The 25,665-nt window shown below is 35.5% G+C and overlaps 1 protein-coding gene across 6 annotated transcripts in view; it reads right to left on the bottom strand.

Moving 5' to 3' along the window:
* The window catches only part of PALLD (palladin, cytoskeletal associated protein), a 173,873-nt gene that overhangs the window by 75,085 nt on the left and 73,123 nt on the right, over window positions 1-25,665 (bottom strand). For 5 of the 6 annotated variants that reach the window (XM_071743127.1, XM_071743130.1, XM_071743128.1 and 2 more), the window contains 2 exons: window positions 23,103-23,222; window positions 21,969-22,308 (listed from right to left, as the gene is read on the bottom strand). In XM_071743127.1, the coding sequence (XP_071599228.1) occupies window positions 21,969-22,308; window positions 23,103-23,222 (460 nt within the window). The remainder of the gene's footprint in view (window positions 1-21,968; window positions 22,309-23,102; window positions 23,223-25,665) is intronic. The other variant, XM_071743131.1, reaches the window with a different exon arrangement.

Below are 25,665 nucleotides of genomic sequence, written 5' to 3'. Positions count from 1 at the left end.
TGGTAGGTAGTAATATGCTCTTTGAAGTATAACGTTGACTTTTATTAAATATGTCCACAGCACGTTGCTATAAGAACCTGCAATCGGCTGCTTATAGCTTTGCAAAATTTCCATTTGTGCTGAAATAATCAGAGTGATCAAAATATTCTTCCCGTCTTTTTTTTTTTTTTTTTTTTTTTTTTTTAAGTTACATGCAGAGTTTTAGGTGCCTTTGAATTTTTTGAAGATGAAATAAAATGGGTATGTGCTTCTTATATCTTACAGATGTTTTAGCATGTGAACACTTCTGTAGAGAATTAATTTACTTGGCAGAAGATCTTACTAGTGCCAGAAATAAATCGTTTTTTCTATATACTGAACTATGCCTATATTTGGGTAGATCATGAGCTATTTTATTTAAAAATAAACAAACAAAAACTTTTCCTACCAAAAAATTCAGCTTTACAGATGCTTGGTATGGCATCAGAATTTCCAGGCCGATTTTTTTCCAGTAGCTCAGAAATCCATGGATCATACATGAAAGATGGCCTATATTAGATCTCTGACTGTTCCTGGCTTAGTAAGACTTTCCTAGAAATCCTGTTCTGAATCAGAGATACAAGCCATGACAACTGGAAGCAAGGAGTTTATCTTGCCTGAATTCCTAGAAATTACTCAAGAAAATGACAGGGCAAGTGGATGAGATTCTGTATGAAGGTGAGAGGATAGAGATTAAAGGGAATCATAGGAGTTTATGAAACTAAGTTCTTGTACCTGATGTATAAACTTCTTTTAATGTAATTTTTTTGTGGTATGTGTAGAAATGGATGAGCAGACTTGTACAAATCAGTTTTAACTTCAGTTTTCATCCAGTTTTACATGCTCAACTTCCACAGAAACCCTTTGAGAGAGTTTGTGCCATACATCTTTTTCTGGGCATCTCTACCAGTATTTTTGTGAAGCATCAAGTTTTGCATACATTACCTATTCAACTGAGATGAAAATAAACTACAAAGAAATAAGGCATCTTAAAATATCATTTCCAGAAATAAAGTACTGTTAATAAAAAATTTTTTATACTGCATTAAGTACGAGTATTAAAATGCCACATTTCAGTCAGCCAGGATTATTGCAACAGTTTTGTAAAATCTGTGAAGTGTTATGTGAGACTGAATGTATCGATGCCTCCTTAAGATGTAAATGACCTCTTACTCTAAATAAGGTTACAGTTATTGTTAAAATAGTTTTGCTATCTTAATTTCCAGTGAACACTGCATGGTTTTTGTTTTGTTTTTTTTTTTTTTTCATCATCTGGACAACTGGTAAAAAAAAGATTGTACCCAAAACATCCATTGTTTCATCTGAAATTTTTGTTAAAACTTTATACCTATCCCTACGCAATTCTATTTAAACCGCTGCTTTCCACTTTAGCTGAGTTAAGCATGCAAAGAAATGTCCACATTTCTATTGTGGGACAGAAATGCTAATGCACAGATGCAAGAAGATTCTGAAGTATTCTCCAATTCTTTTTCTTCTCTAAAAGAGTATTTTTAATTATTAAAAAATAGGTAAAACCAAAACTCGAAGTCTCTCTAAGAAAAAAGTTGAACAGGTATCATGAAGTGGGCAGTGATAAAATATTCTGAATCAAGAACTAGCTCTATAGAGTTTCCTAAAAACAGTTAAATTCTGTTCATCTGTATAGGTTTTCATTAGGTCCAAGAACTTTGTAAGTATGCAGTTCCTATGTTTTAAAACCAGCATGCTCTGTACAAATCACAATTTTGATTTTTTCCATCTTGTATGAATTCTTATAAATGGCATTTTGCTTCCACATAGTTGTATTAGTTTCTAAGATACTACTTGAATTTGTAACCAAACTTTAAGATTTTAGTGGACTAAAAGAATCTTGATGGAGTGCATAGATAACACCTGCTAACTGATGACATAAGTGGTAACAACCTTTTATACTTTCCCTTTTATTGCTTTTGTTAGGCCATGTGAAGGCTTTCCTTTGGCAAAACTGAACAACACAGAACATTTGTATGACAAAAGCATGACAAAAACTGTCATGTGAGGTTTTGATTGAGGAGTGCTGGTCAGGGATGCTGCATCTCAACCAAAACTTTTAAAGGTAAAAGTTCCTTTGAGAGGATATGCCAATGGAGCTCTACTGCAGGCCAATGCCTAGACAGCAGTCAATGGGATGACAAAAGTTTCTTGGACTTCTGCAAGAATAGATCATGAAAACAAGTGCAACAGCAACACCTTTTGCTAAAATACAGCCCTTACAATTAATATATGCTAACATATGCTGGCTGACAACATTTAATTATGAATATCTTAAACTTATAGAACTAGCAGAACCTTTTTAGAAACAAAAAAAAACCCCAAAACACAAGGAATTAAAAAAGGGTGGTGGAGAGGGGGAGAAAATAAGACAGTTCCCCAATATATTAATTCCCAAACATATACTTACATTACTTCTTTTCCAAATCCACAGTAATTCTTTTTCTGGTTTTGGCATAATGAGAACTCCCTAAAGGTATTCTGTTTAATGGAACACTGTTTATTTTTGCTGTGGCATCTGTTCAGTTTATGGAGAGTCTGTTCTGAAAGAACTACAGTGTTCTTTTTACAACATAACACTCTGCCATTCTGTAAAACCTATCCTCCCTTCAGCTTCTTAATAGAAAGAAGTGGGTATCTAATTCTGTCTCAAATATTACACTGCATTAGTTGACATTGTTAGTGTTTAGAATTTTGCTGTAGGATGTTTATGCTAGAAGACTTTGGAAAAATAAGTTGTTGAAAATACTGAAATCAGCACTTACAGAAAATACTTTATAACATTACAGTAAAGACCAGTATCTAAGAGTGCCTGGGCCCAGGAAAGTACAATTATCTCTAAATTGAATCAGTCTTTCCTGTATATACATTTCTAAACTGAACGGCCATTCATCATGATGACCTGTTCAAAGTAACAAGCTTAACTATACCCATCTCTCACTGAATATTAACAGACTTACAAAATAAAAAGGTATTCCAAGTAACAGCAGTCTATAGGTATAATGAAATTTTTTGAATGACAGTAAGTCTCTCAGTAGGTTTATTGTAATTAATATAAGTTCTTTAATTTATTTTTTTTAACTGTATAAATATTTTCCGAATTATTTGTGCTTAAAAAATATAATAACCAAAATCCCTCCAACCAAGCTTGGTCATCTGCTGGTTGTAAAATAAGCACCCTCTGTAGAATTCATTTACATAACTGGGGGGAAAAGGGTAGTGGTCATGGAAAAGGTTTAGCCATATTCATTGCTAAGCAGCTGGGCACTTGGAGGGATAGCTTAATCTCTTCCTGACAGGAGCCCAGCACTTCTCTGGCCTGACAAGAGAAGAGCTCCCAGTTGATGTGTGGTTTCTGTGCCAGCTTTCTGATACCCCTAAGAGAGATGAGCATGCAGAGAGATTCAGAGAAGAAAAAATTATGGTGGCAGCAGTCCTCCAGCAGTCCTTGCCTAGCCAGGAACCACATGGAACTGCTGCTGCAAAGAAGAACACGAAAAAGCTCAAATTTCAATTGCAGGAATTGTTCAGGGTGCTTTAGGGACAAAGACTCAGTTTTCAAGTTTGTCTCAAGTGGCTTCTAGATTTCAAGCAATGTCACATTAAGAATCTAATCTATGCCTGAGAAGAAGGTGAATGCATAAGAACTGAAAAATCAGAAGGAAAAGGTTACCTGAGTAAATACTAAAGAAAAAAAATTGTATCAGTCATGCAAATACGTGGGAAGATTATTTTGGTTGGGCAAATTTGGTTCTAGAATTGAATTATGTTATACAAGGTAACACAATAATATGATATAATTTAAAAAAAAAACTTAATAATTTGTTCATAATGCAAGAAGCATATTTGAGATCCATACTGAGCACATGTAATATTTATTAATGGGGAATTAGTGGGGAATGCTGCTGTAAAATAACTCACCAGCAATTCAAATGTAGCATAGCTAAAAGTTTGATGACCCATGAGGATGAATTCCCTCAGTTAATCTCTACAGAACCAGTTTTAAACAGCAATTCAGTGGCTCCAAAAATAGGACAAGTGGAATCAATTTAGGATAAGCCATGCACAAACAAACAAATTTCTACCAAGAGATGTCTCAATCATGGTCACTTGACTATTCATACTGATGTCTCAGTGTTTTTTCTCAGGATACCATAAGGCATATACCAAAGGGAGGAACTCCTCAGGATTTTAACTGTAAAAACTGTAAAAGGTAGTAAAACTGGAGAGGGAAATTCCCCACTTTGACTATTATCACTCTGCCCTTCGAATTACAACAGGTGTCGCCTGTGATTGATTCAGAAGTTTCTCAAAGTATTCCTTTGCTTCTTTAAAGCATAGTGTGATTTGTGTCACTGTACGTAGAGTATTGTATTTATAAACAATCAGAAAACAGACCACACCAAAATGGGTATTACTTTTTCAAGGAAAAAAGGAGTAAAGTCTAGTATAGTCACTGACCTCTGAACTAGTTGCTGCACACAACCTCTTCTTATCATTAGCTGACCTTTTCCACTGGTACACAAAAAAGCCAGTGTCTCATTACTGTCATAAATTACTTTAATTTCCTTGAATATTCTTATGCTTAGAGGATCTTTTGTTCTCCCCAACCCTCCCTAGGAAAAAATATGCAGAGTTCTTGCTTGGATACAGTGAGATAGGTAATTACACTAATTTATGTTTTCCTAGGACCTTCAAAAAGCTGTGCCTGTTTGACTAATTGATTCGCATCACTATTTCCTGGCCTTTTTTTCTAAGAAATACTGTATAGCTTCATTTTGATGTGATGGGAGGGAACAGTCCCATGTGTATGTATAAAAGGTAACACAACATGTTTTTTTTTTTTTTTTTTTTTTTAATTTCCTGAGAAATTTCCTATGAGAAAAACATGTTCTAAATAATACTGCCAGCAGAATGGTATTGTTGATAGTATGATCTGATACATGGTCTGGGATGGGATTCCCTAAAAATAAAATAAACCTGGTAAGTCTGATCACTGAGTGTAATTTGTTATCTTACTTTAATCAGATATTGCCTAGACAGCATCTTGTATCATCTGCAATAAAGCAATCTATAAAGGTCTTGGCTTTTGAAATAAGGAGCTGAAATGCCAATCACTAGTCTGGGGAGACTAAAAGCCACCAAACTCCAGCATCCCAGTAGCCACTGTATCTAAGCTGAATCATGTCAGACAGAAAACCAAATTAAAAAAACATAACAAAAATCAAAACAAACAAATAAGAGAAAAAAAACCAAAACAAAACAAAAAACCAAAAAACCCTGTACTTCAATTCAGCCTGAAGGAATCAGCTGGCTTCATGCCAAAAAATGCTAATGGAGCACATATTAGCTGAGAAGTGAAATAAGTTTCCAAGAGTCATGGAAATTGTTTAAGATACTCATTTCACAGGAAAAAAAAAAAGCAACTCCACTGGACCATATTCCAAACATCTGATCTTGCATTCCTTGCACACCCTAATTGCCTTTAAAGTAACTGAGTTTAGGCTACATGCCAGGATTATTTAACTATGTCTTAAAAGACAAATGCACAGTAGCACAAAGCAAAAATATATATAAAATCAGGATTAGGAGAAAAAAAAATCCATAGCTTGGCAAACAAACCCAGAAATTTAGAAAGAAATAACCAATGAAAATAGCTAAAGGTGAGGTACATTTCTAAGCCTTCTCTCTAGAACTGGAAAATATTCAGGAGGATGAAATTCAGAATAAAGAGGGTGAAACTGGAAAAGTTAAACAGGCTTGTCAAATAACAGAAACATTTGAGTTGGATTTCCTAAACTGCTTTAAAAGGGAGTAAACTAAGCAAATGCCATCTGAAATTGTCTGAACAACCACCACTTTGGTTGACTTCAGGGTCAGTTAGGCAGAGGACAGACATAAGCTAGCATAGCTGAAAAATCAATACAAATATAGATAAAACACAGATGGAATTTATTATAGAGCAGCTGTAAATACAAAGAAGAAATTCTGTGGATCTGTACTGATAGTCCAGCTTTGAAAAATATTCTGCAACTCTGAAAGTGGTTTACAAAACAGACAACTTGAAGAAGTGAAGTTAGACATAGCCATACTATAGAAAACAGGCTGTGCAACTCTTAAAGTCTGGTGTAATATTTCTGATTGGTTTAATAATATTACCTTTCCAGTAAGGCCAAACAGATCTGCTAATGAAGAGCAATAAATCCTTCACATCATAATGTAACACATGCATGACAATATCCATTAATTGGGCAGAAAACACAAAATAAAATGAGAAATTCTAATCTGTTTCTTTCCTCATTGCCTTTCTTCGGATATATAATTTAGTTACTAACGCAGGTAGAGTTTCTGTGCAAAAAAACCCCAACTGTGAAAGTTTTAAAGAATTCCTGGAAGCCTTTCAAGACATTTATCAATGTCAAGATTTTTATTCTGTAGGGAGTCATGTCAGAATCAAAACAATACCAGTTACCATGAAGTATTGCTAGTGAGCCATTCTTACAAGAAACTTTACCTCTGTACCACTGCACAGGACAGTCAGTCACATCTCATACAGGTCTGTATTTCAACAAACCCTTTTCTAAATACCTTGCACCATGAGTAACACTTTACAGATTTTTATTACAGGTGTGCTGAAGCTGTCTTCCACACTAAGAGTTCAGTTTTACAGTTTCCCTATTAATTTAATGTGATTTAAATTTGGGCCAATACTGAAAGGGCAACAATAGGGCTAAAAAAATAGATTTTGTTTTTTAGCTTGCTTTTTAACTGTATCAGTTACCTAATTCAGCTGCATGATTTCTGGTGCTTTCACAGGGGAAAAAGTCTTAAGATGGTGACTGAGAGAAACAGGTTTACTCTTTTTTTGTAGTAAAATATTGGCCTTGGTGAAGCGTGAGCCAGTCAAAAACCTAGACACTAAAACAATATGAAGACATTAAATTCTGCTGCATATCTCCTTGAGGAATATGTGATGTCTGAGACCGCAGATGAAGAAAGTTACAAGTCACAAACTTCCATACTTAAAATACTTGACAAACAACATATAATGAGAATATCTAGAATACTTTTTAAAAGAAAATATGAAACAAATATTTGCAAACAGCAAATTCACTGAATAGAAGGTTACAGATATTTCATGGGGAGTGTAGACCTCCATCCAATTAAGAAAGCCAGCTCATTTCTGAGAGTATGATTCTTTTACCATTTTTTCTCTCCACATTGATTCAAGTGCCCTCTGTTCCTAGCTTGCAAAATTAAAAAAAGCTCTCTGGACAGCAAGGGCATACATGGTCCATTGCATCTTGCAGTCACCCCTGAAATGGTGTAGAATGATTTACTTAACAAACATTAGAGGTTAATAATCATATATTGAAGTCACAAATTGAAACCAGAGAGGTAGATAATCTTTTTCAGTCTATTACATGAATGCTGATGTTTGTGGCAATTCAAAAGAACTTCTGAAAACGACAGACCATGTTGAAATTACAACAACATTTATTTTATGCATGCAACATGCATAAAAAACGTGTAACAGTTTCAAATCAGATATGAACAGCATTCAAAGACATACAAATTTAAGCAAAACTGTTTTCTATAAACTGTTTCTCACAATAATTAATATGGATGATTGCCCTTCTTCAAGAACAATAAGCAGTACTTTTCAAATTTTTCTCTGCATGGATACCAACTAAAGGGCTATGGTGTTATGAAATACTAGTTTTTGTTGTTTTCACAAGGCATAGAATTTTAGAAATTTAGAAATATGGGCAGCACAAAGGTCCCATTCCTTTAATTCTCCAAGTAGGAGTCCAAGGAGTAGAAGCAGATTCCTACTTGGCAAAACAGCCTGGTTCCTACATTTCTGTTGCTGAAGGGAGGGGTAATTTGAAAAAACCCAACTTACTTGAATAAACTTTACTCACTGGCAATGACCTTCACTTTGGAAGTGCATTGCTGACTATGCTACTGGCAGAGAGAAACCTCCCAATATACACACTTGCCACCCACATCTCTCCTTCTGCTGTCCAGTTGCAAGGTCTGAGGATGTTGGCTGTGTAAAGCAACAGGAGGCTTCCCCTGGGAAGAGCCCCTACTGGGTCTCTTGTGTCTATAATTCACCCTTATTGCATACACTAATGAATTAAACCATACAACTGTGGTTGAAAGTGCTCATCTCAACTGAAGAAATATTATTGAAGCATACAACTAAGCTCATTTGTGTGCAGCTAAATCTAAACCACAGTTATCTCTGGACCAAGAGATCTGTGAGGCAGTCTGTCTGGCTAAATTTCCTTGACACAGGTTATGTCCTGGAGCAGGTCCAAGGGAGGGCAACCAGGCTGGTGAAGGGACTCGAGCACAGATCCTATGAGGAGAGGCTGAGGGAGCTGGGGCTGTTCAGCCTGGAGAAGAGGAGGCTCAGGGGAGACCTCATCACTCTCTACAACTCCCTGAAAGGAGGGTGTAGCCAGGTGGGGGTTGGTCTCTTTTCCCAGGCAACTCTCAGCAAGACAAGAGGGCACGGTCTTAAGTTGTGCCAGGGGAGGTTTAGGTTGGACATTAGAAAGAATTTCTTTACTGAGAGGGTGATCAAGCATTGGAATGGGCTGCCCCGGGAAGTGGTGGATTCTCCGTCCCTGGAGATATTTAAAAAGAGACTGGATGTGGCACTCAGTGCCATGGTCTGGTAACTGCAGTGGTAGTGGATCAAGGGTTGGACTTGATGATCTCTGAGGTCCCTTCCAACCCACCCAGTTCTATGATTCTATGATTCTATGTCTTACAGCTAGAGAGTGGGGGGAGGGAAGCTATCTTGAAAGTCTTTCAAGAGCTTCCTCAAGCATTTCCACGACTTGGCAAAGAGCCCTTCAGGATATACTAAGACTAACCTACGATGCTGGGCCAGTTCATCAGAGTAATTCTGACCACAAATAAATTTCAGGGCTATTGCTTCATACTTGCTCCAGAACACAGACTGATCTGATGTTGGTTTTGATATTCTGCAGGACACTGTCAAGCACTTGTTAGGATTCTTCCCTTGGGAGCTTCAGCACTTAACTTCCAGTTATCTGTCTGCATGTCATGGTTGAGGTACATAGTTTCATTTAAAAAAAAAAAATTATTTATTTTGGAATGAAAAAGAACTGAAGGAGATTTTAGTCTTTATTATACATAGCTGATTCATCATTTCAATCTGAACCATTTCTTGATCCTTAGTATAGGGAACGTCTGGAGAAAAAGTAAAAGAGGAAGTATACAAAAACAAATCAAAAGCTACATAGGTTATGTGTAGCTGTGTCCCTGAAAATGAACAGCCAAATCATAGAGAAAAAAAACATCATGGCATGTTATGACTACAACTGCCATTTGTAACAAAAATCTAAACTTTCTGTTTAATGTAAATTTGGAGATTAATTTGTGAAGTGTTAAGAAATCAAAATGTGGAGGATTTAAAAAAATGGGTAGAGTGAGAATTATAAACAACCTAGTTTAGAAATTAGTAAAATGACCAATAGCATGGACATCAAGGGAATGAGAAAAACAATAAAATCAGGCTTTCTTGATGTGGAAATAAAATTTGAGAAGAGGGCATAGTGCATCCCGAGTCTTTCTCAGGGGATAAAATCATAACACGTTTTGATGGGACACCTGAACATTGAAGTCTCCCTGGGTTCTGCAGATTAACTGTCTCAAACAATCCCTGTCAGAGGTTCCCCCCCATTACCAACCACACAGGAGATGATACCTGACTGTCCTCCTAATGTAGCTTTCTTAGCGTGAATTAAGCAGCATGAGTAACTTGTACTTCTTTGCAAGCAACCTCTTTCACAGTGACCAGTAAGCATTTGCTATATGTCAAATGCTGGACAAAGAACTTGTCACAAAGGAAAATAATTCCAGTAGTTCATCAATAGCTGTAATTGCCGTGTGTGGTGTTTGCCAGCTAAACCTGTACTCTGCAAAATACCCCCATTAATACCAGACCTAACCTGATTTTGAGGCCATAAGGTCATAACTTCAACATATCAGTAAGTTTTTTCATGAAACATTGAACACTGAAATATTAAATGGAGTAAGTAAGTGACCCAATATTATGAGAACTGTTTTAAGTCTGGAAGCATTTGAACTTGTTAATGTCCCAGCATTCAGATTAAGTTTAAAGTGCTTCATGGGTGGTCATGAGTAAAAAGAAAGGAGTAACATACCGTGACAATCAAGAAAATAAAAGAAAGTATGGGCTTCCTGAATTACCTCCCTTAAGGATGCTAAACTAGGATTTAGGGAATTACAGCATACTTCACGGTTAAACTGGAGCACTGAATTGTCTCAATGAAAAAACTAAAGAAACAACTCATGCTCTGTGAAAATCAGTGTAAAGTGTTTAAAGCTTCTATTTTACAATAAATGCCTACAATCTTCCCTAGGAAAATTTGTTCCTAAAAAATTTAAAAAACCACCCCATTCAGATTCTTCTCTAAAAGGCAATGCATGAGTGTTCCTCATGCTGTTTTCAAGCAGACTGATAAATACATGCAAACAAATACATGCCCACACGGAAAAGAGTCTATTTCAGCAAGTTAGTATAATTCATTCTGAAATGCTTGATTGTTCTGTCTGGAGGACCCAATGTTTTTCATCTTACCAGGAAAATCCTTTTTTACATTTCTACTTCAGTAAAAGGAAGTGGAAGGTTTGTGTAAAGAAAAAGTTTAAGGGTAATTTCTTCAAAACGAGAAAAAGCAGCTGCAGTATACAGCTCATATCAGTGCACTGGGGTCTATATTGCAGCCACCCACAAGCATCCAAACACAGAAAGAGTACAGCCATTTTTATGCATGTTTAGACTAAGTTCTAATATAAACACTACATGCAATTGTACATATATATTTTCTAAAAAAAATTGGAACTTTATTTCCAAAAGCAGATCTATGATCAGAAAAAAACCAGATACAGTCCACTTTACAATACTGGTCTCAGAACCTCAGGACATTGCATACTAGTGTCTGACACTAAAACCAAAAAAAGCCTTGCTGATGTCATTTTGACAGCTAGCAACAACAAATATACATTATTTGTATATATATGAATAATATATTATAACATTTTCATTACATTTAAAGCAATTTTTGTTTCAGAGACACATAAACAGTCTTGGCACAACCTGAGGGACATGAACATGTGGCTGGGGCCATAGAATGGAAATCTGAAGTGGAACAGAAACATTCTCCATCAGTAATTTTAGGAATTCTATCTTTTGCCCTCCTGTTTAGCCTCTTCTTCATCCCTCTAGGCACTATTGCTGTAGTTTCTCACCTCTCTGCTAATACAAATTTTTGTGGAGTTTGAGTCTCAGGTGACAGAAATAGTATTTCTGTTAAATAATTACTTATTTGTCACCTCAGAGACACACAATTTGTTATGCTTCATTCCCAAATCATCCAGGAAGCAAAATTCACAGTTGCATAAGAGAAATTTGGAAGCCAATAACTGGTGCTAAAGATACACAATACAAGATTCCCAATAGCACTATCACTGTGCAACAGAAAGAAAGATAAACTCACCTTGAAGAAGGCATGTATTTGCTGATTCTCAGAGGGTTTATCTGGCTTTGAGTAAACAGTTGAAAAATGGGAGGAATTTGGGGAGAGGCTACTATGTTTGAAGAGATAAGAACTGAGGGGAGGGGGACAGGACAGAGGATGGGCAGGAAAGGAAACAACACAGGACAACAAAATACTGGAAAGTTACAGTGCTGTTACACTGTTCAGTTCTTGTGGAAGTTTCTACAGCTCTCCAAATGAGTGAGCATTCTCTCATATTTTTCTACATTATGGAATGAAATTCACTAATAGAGTACAAATCAACTGCAGGTGTTTCTTTGGAGTTTGATTTTCTCCGATACGTGTTGTATCAGCTTTGTCTTTTCAGTTACCAGGCCACAAAGGACTGTAAATCCATGATGAGAAATAAAAAACAGCAACAGAAGGAGCAAATGAACTCATGGATGAAGAACCTGGGCTAGAAGTCCTTTCTGTTAAACTAAACCCCATTTATACTGCATAGTTGTGAAAAAAAAAACCAATAAAACCCCCAAAAAACAAACCAAAGACAACAGCAACATTTCTCATGGTAGAATTATTGATCAGGAACTGGAACAGCAGAAGTTCTGAAGCCACGGCTTCATATACAGATGTTTTAATTTGTCCTTGTTTGCATGAAGAACCTGCTGCTTGCTGCCTCCCCCACCCCTAGTTCCAGGACAAGTATTTTGTGCAGGCATATGCTGAATGTACTGCTTTTCACCTGAACAGCGTCCTGGGCTGGTTCTCCCAAAGGCAGGAGCCCCAAGAGTCCAGGCTGGCTGTGAATAGGTTGAGAGAAGTTTTGACATACATTTGTTGAAAGTGCATACAGGATACTACAGCCTAAACTACACCTCTCACATCTTTCGGAACTGGTAAGTAAGGCAAAGAAGAGGCCTCCTGGAGTGTGTATCACTAGTGTTATTTACTGTTGAGAATCTATGAAAAGCCTATGAGAAACCATATATGAGAAAAGCCATATAAGTCACAGAAGGTCAGAAACCTCTCTTAGCCATCTAAGAAACATGGGTTTGCTACAACAAGTTTAAAAGCACTTCCTTTACTTGCTGCTGTCAGAATCTCTTGCTTGGAAATTATTCTTAGCATTAAAAATTCTATAAAAGAACATGTATAGTAACAAAAGAATATGTACAGTAAAAACATTCTTGAAACAGAATACTTTTCTAAGCTTGCCATGGAGTATTGGGTTAATACAACTGCCCACTAAAAAAAAATAAGCAAAAGGGTGTAATTAATTGGTCAGAAACAACTACTGTCTGCTCTCCTTCCCAGTGCGTGTTTACAGTCATTTGGAATAACCTGCCGTCCTTTGGCTGGCTGTTTCAAAGTTGCTGAGCTGAACAAACCAGTCTTAAAGGATCAGGGTTACTCTACCTGAAATGTCTTCTGGCAGTTTGGTAAAATGAGAGTGTACTGAAAATAAAAATATATAGCTCTAGATGCAAATAAAGAGAGAAGGAGAATGTTTAAGAACGCTCTCACATAAAGGTGACCTTGCAACTATGCACCGGCAAAAACTCTGCATAATGAGGGTTCATTGCAGAAGCTGCAAGTGCATTAGCAGTTTTACATTTTCTGTGATGCTTTGACAGCTTATTTTGTCATAAATAACATTTCTTAAAAAAAAAAAAAAGTTGACTCCAGTTCAGCAAGCTTAGATTAGATGACTACAAAATGACTTCTAGCAGACTGTATGAAGACTGACCTCTAAATGACCATGTGAAACCAGCTTCATCAATGAGACTCAAGACATACTGAAGATAAACAGATGACAAAGCTTAATTGATCAAGTGAAGTGACCTGTGAAAACCTCACATGAAGTGTCAAAAGAAGTGTCATACTTCTGACTGATGTTTGGGTTTCCTTCTACATAGAGGATGGAACAACTGCATGCACTTAATTGAGCAGCTAACAGTTTCTCTATCTGGAACTAGTGTTTTCCTGTACTGGAGAAAAAAAAACCCTGAACATTTTTGACAGTTTTATGACATATGTGTGGATATGTCTTAGCTTAGTAGTTCTCCTGATCCATCAACTGTATAGCTAAGTTGACACTGTCTCTGTGGAGAGATAGCGGGTTCTTCAGATTTACTATTGGAGTCATGTTGAGGAGGTAGTTGTATACACAGTTTTTTGCAGTCAAAGCCAGTAGAGAAAGGTCAAGTGTTAATTTTGAATCTGAAGAATTGGAGGCACACAGCATCCTAATACTTCTGAAATAGTAATATGTTGTATCTAGTCCATCAATAAACCTGGAACTAGCTTCAGAGATACATATACAACCATCAAATAAAGGAAAAACAAGAGCAACCACAAACAAACTCTTAATAAACCAAAATGACAGCAAAAATCTTTTTCACATTAAAAATCACAAAGTGAAGTCACATTCAATATACCACATGCCTACTGTAATGATTATCATACATCATTTCTAAACCGCTAAGACTGAGGCTTCCTCTTGAGTATTAGAAAATATTTTAAAGTAAAGGAATCCTTTAATTTATCATAGGAATCCATACACATGTGTACTCTTATCCACTATCATAACTGTAGACCCAAGCATATTACATTTTAGATAATATTTGTTCATAAAAGGAATTATCTGATAACCCTATTATTTCCACATTCTAGAAGATGTGTGTAATATTGCTCTGAGGACTGGTAAGGAATGTGGATGGGTTCTACTCCAACCATCACAGGACTAAAGTATCTTTCATGAATTTACAGAATGTTAATTACTTTGGTCTGCAAATATTCAAAAGAGATTAAATTATTAGTATCTGGAAGCCTCCTTCTCCTTACTTTTGTGTTAACATACAAAGCTCCTTTCAAATGGTCTTACAAAAATCTGTCCCTTTCCAACCAAAGAAAAGAAAAGGATTTAGTGGTATCAAAAAAGAACAAAATCCATTTGAATTTCTGGCTAAAATAAGCTACAATAAAACTTGGGTTTAAAATATGTTTCCAAGAAGCTACATACACATAGGGTATTAAGTGAATATTCCAGAAAAGACAAAGAAATCCGAGTCAAGTCATTGCAAATGAAAATGGGGATCTGAAAGTTAATGGTTAGGCTATTTGTGATGTTTGAAATTTATTTCTAAAAGAAAACTTACAAAAATACCTGTGTTGCTTCAGAATTGATTTTGCATTTGTAGCAGAGGTAGAATACTAAATATTTTATGTTTATAATACTCTCTCATTTTAGGAAGTGTATTTCTCTCTCATTCACTTTTTCTGAAGTTTAAGCATTTTCCCTTGTATTGGGAAAGAAAAATAACTGTCCTTCTAACCACAAATTAAAGAAGCAAAATACTTGGGCTGTAAACCAACTTTTTTCTGACAGTTTATGACAAATCCTTTGACCATATCTAAAAACAGATTCTGATTTATGGAGGATACTAAGTTGTATAAAAACAAAATTTAGAGCAGGTTACGATCTTTAAAAGCATGCAGATTCTCATAAAAGCAAGAGCAAGTGAGTTCAGAGAACTCAAAGAATTTGCTAGAAATTTTCAGCAAGGTCAGCAACCAACAGCCATTATAGAGAGCTGATAAACTTACTGTCTGAAATCTGTACTCTAAAAAAAATGTTATTCTATCCTGAAGCAGTGCTGTACTGCATTTTCTGTTGGCAAGAAGCTGATGTTCCCAATGTTTTTCTGAAACATTCCATGGGTGAGTAGGCATGAAATGTACAAGTGGTACACAACAAGTTGAACATAAACAAAACATTTCCTATTGTAACATTTCCTTTAATAAGCTACAGTACTCATTTGTTATTACATTTTAACCTCTATCTGTAAAGCTAAAGTCACCGAAGTCACCTCAGGAACTAGAAAATCTGAGTTCCTTAGAATCATATAATCATCATGGTTAGAAAGAACCTTCAAGGCCATCAAGCCCAACCATCAGTCCTACACCACTGTGATCAAGAAATTATCTCCCGAAGCTCCACATGTGCCCATTTGTTTAATACCCCCAAGGCTGGTGACTCCACCACCTCCCTGGGAACCTACTTCCTACCATTTTCCCCTGAGAATCCACATCCCTCCATTTCTATGGGCTGAGCAAATTGCCTTTAACAGCAGACCAAACAACACAACATTTCAATATTCAAGTTATCTGTGACTATTTTGAGGAATATTAAACAAATTGTTGCCACATTTTCATATGACCCAAATGTCTAAATGAGTAATCACAGGGATTAGAATTGTCTCATAAAATTGAATTTGGGATACAAATGTGTCATTAACTATGCAGCATCAGATCCATTAGATCAGTACTTGAGGTAGAACTAGAATAGTTTTATATCTCTTAAGGTTCATGCAGATCCACTACATCTGATAGAACTGGATACAACTCAATTATGTCATTTTTGCACAAGTTTTAGGAATTTATATATTTTTAATACACTAAGTACAGAAAATCTAGTTGTCTCAGCAAAACTGTCTTCATTTTCCTAAGGAAAATGGTACCTACATTGTTTGCAGTTCTCTAGGAAAGAGCCACATTTTTAGAAGTTCTTTTAGTCATCAGAATATAAAGACAGAACACCTTAAATACATGGAGAAAGATTTAGGATTTAGGATCATTATAACTTGAAAAAAAGAGAATGATTTTGATTCTAGACCTCTCATTGGGTCTCCATGCATATTTTAAAATAAGTAGCTGTCTCTAGAGTTGCAACATCCTATTGCCTGTGTAATATTTTATCTCTCATACATGCAAACATCTATATATACATACCACAAAATGCTTTGTTCCACTGATTTTTTTTTTTTATAACTCAAACATGTTCTTCACTCTTTAAAAGAGATTCAGAGCATGATAAATAAATACAACTTTCAACCTTTATTTCATAACATTTCCTATTTCCTCTCCTCCATCTCCAAATGGTCTGAATTATTCACAGTCATCTAAGTTCACTAAGGAAGTCAACTTTGTTTCAATTAACATAGTCTATTGCATTAAGTCCACCTGTGCCAGAAGGCATTTTAATAGTTTTTGGTCCTTCTCAGGATCTGCAAATTTTACTTAAGAAAAAGGCCTGAAAAAGTGGAGATAAACCCCTGCTTCTTGGTACATTCCAAGCCTCCTCTATTTTTAGATACCATTTGCTATTGGTAAATCACAAACCATAGTCCTAGTACAAACTAGGCCTGTTGATTAGTAGCTACTGAAGTAGAAACTCTTTAAAAAAGTTTTCCGTGGTAAACTTCTAATACTGTTTAAAAAAATACTGGTATGAAGTAAGAGAGAGAAATAAAAGCACTAAAAATGAACTGTTAAGATATGAATTGTGAAAACAGATGTAGCGAATCCTCAGGACTTTTACTATGATCGTGATTAACTTTGTCTCTAGTTATTCTACTTTACATTTTACCAAATTGTTACTACTGGTTGTTTCTACTACAATAGAAAACATGTGTAGATCAAAGTTTTATTGTGGGTAGACTTTATTAGCAGGATAGAATCCAAAGGTCCTTATCAACCTTGAAAAAGCACGGAAGATAAAACTAAAGAAGTCGTCCCTGATAGACCTTTGCTCATGAATGCAAAGTTACGTTTACTATGATCATTAACTCCCAGACAAAAGAAATGTATCACAATTTTCGTATACAGATGAAGATTGCCTTGTTCATTTCTAAGTAAAACTATCATTGTTTACAGCTTTAAATTTTGTTCAGCCTTATAGAATATGGGCATGTAGATTATACTCTACTTAGCGTCTTTTTTCTAATAGAAAGTATTTCAGAGGATATGAACCCACGTCTTATTTTCTATCAGAGTACATATTTGTAAAGGTAATTTTCAGACTCCATGGAATTTTACATTTCTCATTTAAATTGTTGTTTGTACAACTACATAATTTTTTGTAATTGGTTGGCCTGATTTCCTTTTCTCTTTGGATTCTGCAATGACAAAACTTCCGCTTCTCACATTTTTCCTGTAGCAGATATATCTTGAATATATACTGGATATGTTTCTGATTGGCAGTTATAATTTAAAATTAATGCGACCAGGTTTTGTTTCTTAATAGCTTTTGGAGAAATATGGAAAACACACTAGGATGTGGCTCATTGTTTAATCACATATAAAAGGTGGGGAATCTTTCTCATAGTCAGGAAAGGCTCCATTACTTGTTTCATACAAATAATAGCAACAGAGCTCTGCTCTGTGGGCCATTCCAGCTATGCAAGACTGGTTTTCTATTCAGGTTTTTCTCTGAAGATGCAATAACCCCAAATAAAAACTTAAATAAATTGCTGTTAAACATTCAAGTTGAGCATTTCTGTGGTCAATCTTTTTTAATTTAAGCTGCTTAAGCACATCGCATTCATATATACATTAGTAGAACTGGATGGAACAGTTTTCCTACATCATATCTTCTCACTACTTTCAGAATGTTAATCTGCATAGGAACAAATAGGAAGTCTGCAAAGCTCCCAGCACAAGTGTTTCAGGCTGGGAGCCCAGTAGCCCAGCCTGTCTTAGGCCAGACTAAGGACTTGCATTTGACTTTTGTATATTCTATTGGATTGTTTTCTATTTTCCTATGTTCTTTTTTCTATCCACATCTTCCTAATCAGTGACTTATTACTTGTACATGCATATATCACATACACTTAATAAGGAAATAATTATTTCTTGCAGTATCTTTAAAACACAATGCCTGACAGAACTGGCATTACAACCATCATAGCATGTACATGACTAGAATTGCAAGCAAATTCAATATTAAGCAAACTGCTATCAGAAAGATCAAGTTAAGAATAATTTCAGTGATGAGTGAAAAATAGCGAAATAAACATTTTGATAAAATGCAGAAGAAACATTATAGAAACACATATCTGCAAAATATGTCTGAGGCATCTGTTACAAAACAAAAGAAACTGTGAAAGAAAATGCAGCTGATGAAGAGAGGAGGCTGAAATGACAAGTATTTCTGTTCAAGCAATAGTATCACTTTCACAACCAGAAAGCAAGTGTTTCTATTTAAGGAAATTCTATAAATTCACACAGCAATGCATTTTGTGTATATCAAGCAGATTAATGCCTTATCTTTAAGACATAATTTTAATTATATTCTCAGTTTTTCCTTATGTTACATGTAAACTGGCTGCTGTCTTTCAAACTGTTTATGATCAATTTATTCTGTGTACTATTTTAAAATACTTTTCAATATATTTAAAAGCCCTACACAATCTTGTAAAAAAAAAAAAAAGGAATAATATGGCCATATCTTTCGAAGAAAATTATGATTATCAACAAGTTCATAAACTGCCATGAACTATATCTTGCTGCTTTTCACTCTTAGCAGGTATTCTTTTTACAAAATTAATACCTGCCTTTGATTTTCGCTGAAAAAAAAAAACAAAACAAAAAAACCCCAACCCCCCAAAACAAACAAATAAACCCCCCAAGCCAAAAAACATTGTAAAGGACAACTTGGTGAGACAGAATTCAGGAGTTCTGTGTGTTAACAGATCAATGGTAGAAAGAAGACTACCAACTCCTACAGCTGCTCTCTGCACCTGCAAGGGAGGACCATGGAGGAGAATGACACTCACTAAGTACTCTTTCTGATCACTGAGTATGACAGACTGGAATAGGTCACAGCAGCAGAGATCAGAATTGCAGAACTCTGAAGTTTTTTGGTCTCAGTTAAACAGTTCTTTCTCTGTTGTCTACATGAACTCATGTCATAAAAAAAGGCATGTTAAAATATGAATAATATTTAGAATTATTACCTTCTAAATTCCATGTTACAAAAATTCCTGGCATTGACTGCTTTACCAGTTAATTCTGTATATACTTTTCCCAGACAAATCTGCTATTATCACATTAAACTCTGTTTTAAATATCTTCAGCACCAGACTGAGGCAACAACTAATATTGTGGATTAAGGAATACTTAAGTGTCTGTAACAACAAACTGAGCATTTTGTAGAACTTCAAAAATACTTTTCAAGTCTGAAAATGGCTACAGTAACTCTGTAGCATGCCAGCTCTTGCATTGGACTGAATTGTGGTCAATCATTATTTATAGGTATTATTTACACCTGCATTGCCCAGGTGCAAATGTATTTCATAATTCAAGAAGGTTCTCAGCCTCTGCTTCTTCTTAATTAATAATAAAAATAATAACAACAATAAAAACAGCAACACCACCAGACCAAAGCCATCCTGTCATTCCCAAAGCCTTAGAAATTAGTTCCAGTGCTGGCTGAATAACTTGTTTTGAAGAGAGTTCACAGATGAACCTGTTAATTAATTTATGAACTAGATAAGCTAGAAAAAAGGTTTTTTAGGAAATTTAAAATCAGAACCAGTCTTTATGAAAACCAAAATTCACTAATAACATTCAGAAGTTTTGAGCTTTCCATGTAGTCAAGATTACTTCAAATGTTTGCATAATTTAAAAACAATTATATTAAACATGCTTTTTGTTATGTCATTGCTAATATGTGTTGCTTCTTTTATCAAATACTATTACTCTGTGGATAGATACAACTGCATAGATAATTTCAAGAAAGATCACTCCCATGGTTGGGAGCTACTTTACTAAGCTCATTTTAATGCAATTATTTTGCTAGGTTCTGACTTGGCATGGTGTTTTTCAAATGATGAAAGCTGATTTAAAGTCTGCAGCTAGACATTCCTTTTCCTCCTCCTGTTAGCACCCTTTCCATTTCTTATGCTATCATTATGCTTGGGAGAAAAATAATTCTCTGAGGGGAAAACTCTGAGGGGAACGTATGATTTCAGTTTCTGACAGTATAATAAAGTACATTGGCTTTGGCCAAGTAAAACATGTATGTTGACTCAAATCAAGATCAGTCTCCTGCATAGCAAATCTTAATGGCAAAATACAGGACTCAAGTGATACTGCACCAGGAATTTAAAAGTCATCAATTTGGACAACAGCGAATGAAAGAATTCTAATAATTACATCTCTCTAACAGCCTTGTATACAACATTCACTTCGCTTTTTAACTATTTTTACGAACAAAACAAATTTCGCACAAGCTGCAGTGAAAATCATACAGCGGGATGTCTATTACACAGCCTTCTTGCCTTTATCTAGGGCAATCTTACTTCGGGGAAAGAAAGCTCTGGGGTGAAATTTGCTTTTTTCTGCTCTGCTGGAGCCACTATCTCCTTTTTTCACAAATGGGTCTTGCAACAGATGTACTAGGTATAGGGCTACCTGGATCACCCCAAATACCTATCAGCTGAAAGTCACCACTCTCAGCAACCTCCCTCTGATACATCCAATCAGTACCTTAAATACTGTTATTCCACGACCCTGTCTTTCTACTTCTTCCACTCTTCCTTCTGCTTAGAATGACCAAGGGCAACATCAAGAAAAAATGGTGAGTGCAGAAAACGAACCTGGTTTTCTTGATGCCTCAAACATGTGTTTGTGTGTTTAAAATCAGTGTATGACTCCTAAAACAACAGGTTTTTTATATTTTGCAAGTTATCATGTGAAAACATGTAATTAGACAAATGACCTTGCCAGGCTTGAAGACTACATTTCATTCTTCTTCTTAAACATATTTTTATAATTAATGTTCCCTTTGAATATTTATGCAAACAAAAAAAAAAAGGCATTTTAGTTCCTTCGTCACACTCCCAAAATTCTGGAGGGAGACAGAAAAGAGTCTACTCAATGCTAAAATCAAGCTGTAGTTTAACAGTCACCAGAAGATCACTCTTGCATAAGCAAGGTATCATCAGTCACATAAAATAAAAACAATACTACATTTTTTTTCCTCTTGTCTCTCCTCTCCTTGAGCTTTTCATTTTCAGATTTTTATTTATAAAAGAGCCATTGTAATCTGGCAACAACAGAATGAGTTAAATGTGATATATAAACATAGTGTTAGAAATAACGCAACTGTTACACACTGGAATATCCACTGACTATATAAAACCAAGAATATGCAGAATAAAGATCCCTCTCCATTATTTAAGCAGTAATAGCATGCTAGAATCTCAGACCACTATGACATTCGGATACAGTGACTAATAATAAAAAGAACGGAGCAACAAGCACTACCTCTTTTTTTTTTTTTTTTCTTAGAATATTTCTTTAGAATTTGCTATATATAATGTACTTCCTTTTGATGTAGCATGATGTGAAAGAACACAGTTCTCACTTGGATTTAACTCTTTGGAACATAAATCACAGCAATAAGAAGACTGTTCATAGGACAGGCACAGTCATTGTCCATCATTTGTCTAATTTGCTTTCAACAAATACCAACTTGATAGGAAACAAGAAATGAATTAAAAAAATACTCACAGCTTTGGTTTGGCAAGCACAGGTGGTGGCTCCTTTGTGGGTGAAAGCAAGACAGCTGGGGGTGGGATGGATTTGTCACCATTTGACTTGCTGTTAATTCCATTTACTCCATGAATAGGATGGATACCATTTGTTTTTTCCTCAGATGAATTGAGCTGTAGCTGAAGGGCTGTCATACCAGAGCTCAGCTCAGCATTGTTTGCTTGGTGGGTCTCCATATGTTTCTTAGGAGGAACCTCAAGAGAGCTAATTTCAACTGGAAGAAGTGGTGGGAAATGATGGAAATCATCACTGTTGGATTCTCTTGTCAGTGATTCATGATTAGAGCTTTCTGAGTTGGCTAGAAGAAGTAAAAAAATAAAGTCTCTCTGACAAGTCATAGACAAAGAACATGGTATTCTGTACATACATGTTTTATTTTCAGTTTGTTAAATGAGATATCTCTGGTGCTGTGCAGGTGTTTTTCTTGACCTCCTGTTGATACCTTACACTGAACAAGATCCATGACTGACTCCTTTTTTTTGACTTTGCCCTATGGGAAGGGCATAACAAGGAACCTTATAGATTCTTTTAGATCTGTTTCAGGAATCCAGCCATTAACTGAGACTGTCAAGTATGGACAACAACAGCTTAAACAGCATTTCTTCTTCCTGCAGTCTCAGTATTATTTAGGGACAAATGAATTAAAAATGCTGAATAATGTATGTATACATGGCACATTTGCAATGGCAACTGGGTTAGTGCATTCCACAACAATATGTATATAATCATCCTTCATACCGTCTCATAGGGTTGTTTTGTTTTTTTTTCTATATTACAAAAGGCATATGCCACCTTTGGTAGCATAATTTCATCTGCTTTCATTTTGCCTCTGCTGCCACCTAGTCTCAGAACCCTAATGCTTAAAAACCTGCTAGGCTTGTGGCAGGCACTTTAAAATGTATTTTACATAAGTAAAAACATTAAACCAGGAAATGAGCCAATAAAAACATTCAGTTTGCTTCATATGAATACTTTGAGGCTGACAAAACCTGTCGTAAGCAGCCCTTTTCTACAAGAGAAATAGACTGATAACGGGTATAGAAATTATCTAGGATTTGTGATTAAAAATTGCTCTTTCCCTTTGTCACGTACCTGAGCAGATGGTTAGTTGTGCACTGCTTGTTACTGAACCATGTTCATTCGCTGCTGTGCATGTGAAAAGTCCTGAATCTTCAGGAAATGTTTCTGCGATTACAAGGGTACATATCTCTTCTGGGAATAAAGAGAAAAATAAATTGTGTTTAAGCTGTTTAAACTACTGTGTAATGGGTTTCCATTGTATGTTAGAAGGACACTGGATGATGGAAGATGCTGGAAGAACTCAGAAGAGCTTTCAACATAAATGGCTTTAACTAAATTTACGTTGTATCTAAAACAATTCACCAAGCTAAAGTTTCAACAGGGGCCTATCTTGAACATAAATTTTGCAGCCACAGGTTTGTGCAGTCATTCTGCAGACTCATTGTCATCATTTATATGCACTACTAATTCCTAAAAATCAATGTTTTGGTATCTAAATAACACCACCAATATGAATGTCACAGCATTCTTTCTTTCCCTGAAGTTTCTGAATTTAAGGCAGCATTTCAGATCAAATCTCACCCACATTAAAAGGAGAAAGTATTCAGTCATCACTTCCAATTAACTTGTCTATATAAATTGTCCAGAAATAAAAACTCTGGATGCATAAATATTCCCCTTATGCAGAATTTGGGAAAATATTTTCTGTCTCTGTCTTCACAGCAGTAAGAATGGATAAACTGAAAATAAAGTACAAAACAGCATGCCCAGAAATCCTGCCAGGCAGGACCATTGGAATTAGGTCATCTTTAAGGTCCCTTACAACAGAAACCATTGTATGATTCTATGAAACTACAGAATGCTGTGACATAGAGCTACTTGGAAGCTGTTTGAAATCTGTTTATTCTGCTTTGACATGCCACACTCTACCTTTTGATTATACCAGGGCCGTAGTCAGAAAACTTGACTGAAAGCTGAACTGTTCCTATTTCAGGTTGGGTCTCACAGTAATGTTTCCTAAATCAATTCCATCCATTTAGAATCAACACATTTAATAATCTAGGCATATTTTTTTTTTAGATTCTTCAAAGATGTCACTTTATCTTATCTCCACTTGTGATGGTATTATAATGTTTCTAAAAAAATTACAGTATAGGTGGTCTAAATAATCCCAGTATTTATACAACATACCTAGATAACTGTAGATGACAAAATTATACCATGGATTTCCTTTATTAATCAGGAGTTTCATTTGCTTATGGTCATTTTCTAGTCTCAAAACCGAAGCAGAAAAGTTTTAGTTAACTCATATAAATAAATAAAAAAGCATTTCTGACATATAAATGGAATCCCACATATTAACACAAAATTAGTGGAATATACCTAATAATAAGAAACTGAAAAGTGAAAAAAAATATTTCAGACTGCAATCACTCCCACATGAAAGTTACTCTATAGGAGAGGCTCAGTAAGGTAATCTTTATTTCTTTTAGTTCAAAGAAGGAAAACATTTTCAGATCATTGTTTCTTATTTTCTTTCCTAATTTCCAATGGAGAAGGGCAGACCACTGTGTTGTTTAGGCAGATAACAAAAAAGTTACGGAATTTTTCCAATTACAAATGACAACGTATCAAAAAAATAACTGTACTGTAAAAGGGCTAAAAATGAATGACTAATTAAATATTTGCCACAGAGCTGTTTTTCAGAGAGCAGAACATGTTTTTTTTTTGGCAATGTAAGCCAGTCATTCTGTGTAGCTGCAAGAGGCGTGTCTGGTAATACTGTAGCACGTTGGATCTTATCTGACCCAGGTGAAGATTAATGGCTCATGAAAGCTCTTATCAGGAAAGTAATGGGTAACGCAAGCTAGTTTTTGAACTATTGAGATCAGGTTTTTTTAGAGTCTTGGTGTGTCAAGCAGTTGAATCTGTGCTGTAAACCACACGTGCATACTCCTGGATTGAACTGACCCTGGGGATGCAATCTGATACATGCAGCATACTAGTTTCCTGTTCATTCAACAGCAGAATTCTGAAAACTGGGAATTGCAAAAGAAAATCACACCCACCATGCTGAGAAATGTCTGAATGAGGGCAAAGGTACTACAAAATAGAACAACCAGCAGCATTCCTACTTTCCAAACAGCAGAGCTACTTTGTACATAACATTCTTTTGGATTTTTAAGTATGTAAAATGATCACATGAGAAGAGTTCATCTTCACTCTTCACTGGTAAAAGAATTCTAAAGGATTCTGCCATCATGTGATTTACTTACTGAAGCGGTATATTTGGAAATTACACAAGGTAAATTGCAGCAGTCCTTGTAAAAGAAATTGAAAGTAAATTAGTGATTAAAATAATCGGTTTAAAACTGAGTCTTCTCAGCTGGATGAGCAAACTAGAACATATTTGTGATCAATCATAAGAACACTGGCTAAATGAAGTCATAAAAAAGCCTAAGAACTAACCAAAAGACAAAAAAGCACATATGAGCAACACATTGCCACTGTCTTTACTCATTTTGCTCCCCCAAAACCAAGAATCACTGTCCTCCAGGTAAACTTTGCAAAATATTTATAACTGTGGAAAGCATAGAAATAAAATATTAGTTTGACAAAAGAAGTATTCATTAAA

Source organism: Heliangelus exortis, chromosome 4 (assembly GCF_036169615.1).
Source record: "Heliangelus exortis chromosome 4, bHelExo1.hap1, whole genome shotgun sequence".
Classification (NCBI taxonomy): Eukaryota; Metazoa; Chordata; class Aves; order Apodiformes; family Trochilidae; genus Heliangelus; species Heliangelus exortis.
Note: the sequence above shows the minus strand (reverse complement) of the source record. Positions and strands in the feature narration are given on the sequence as shown.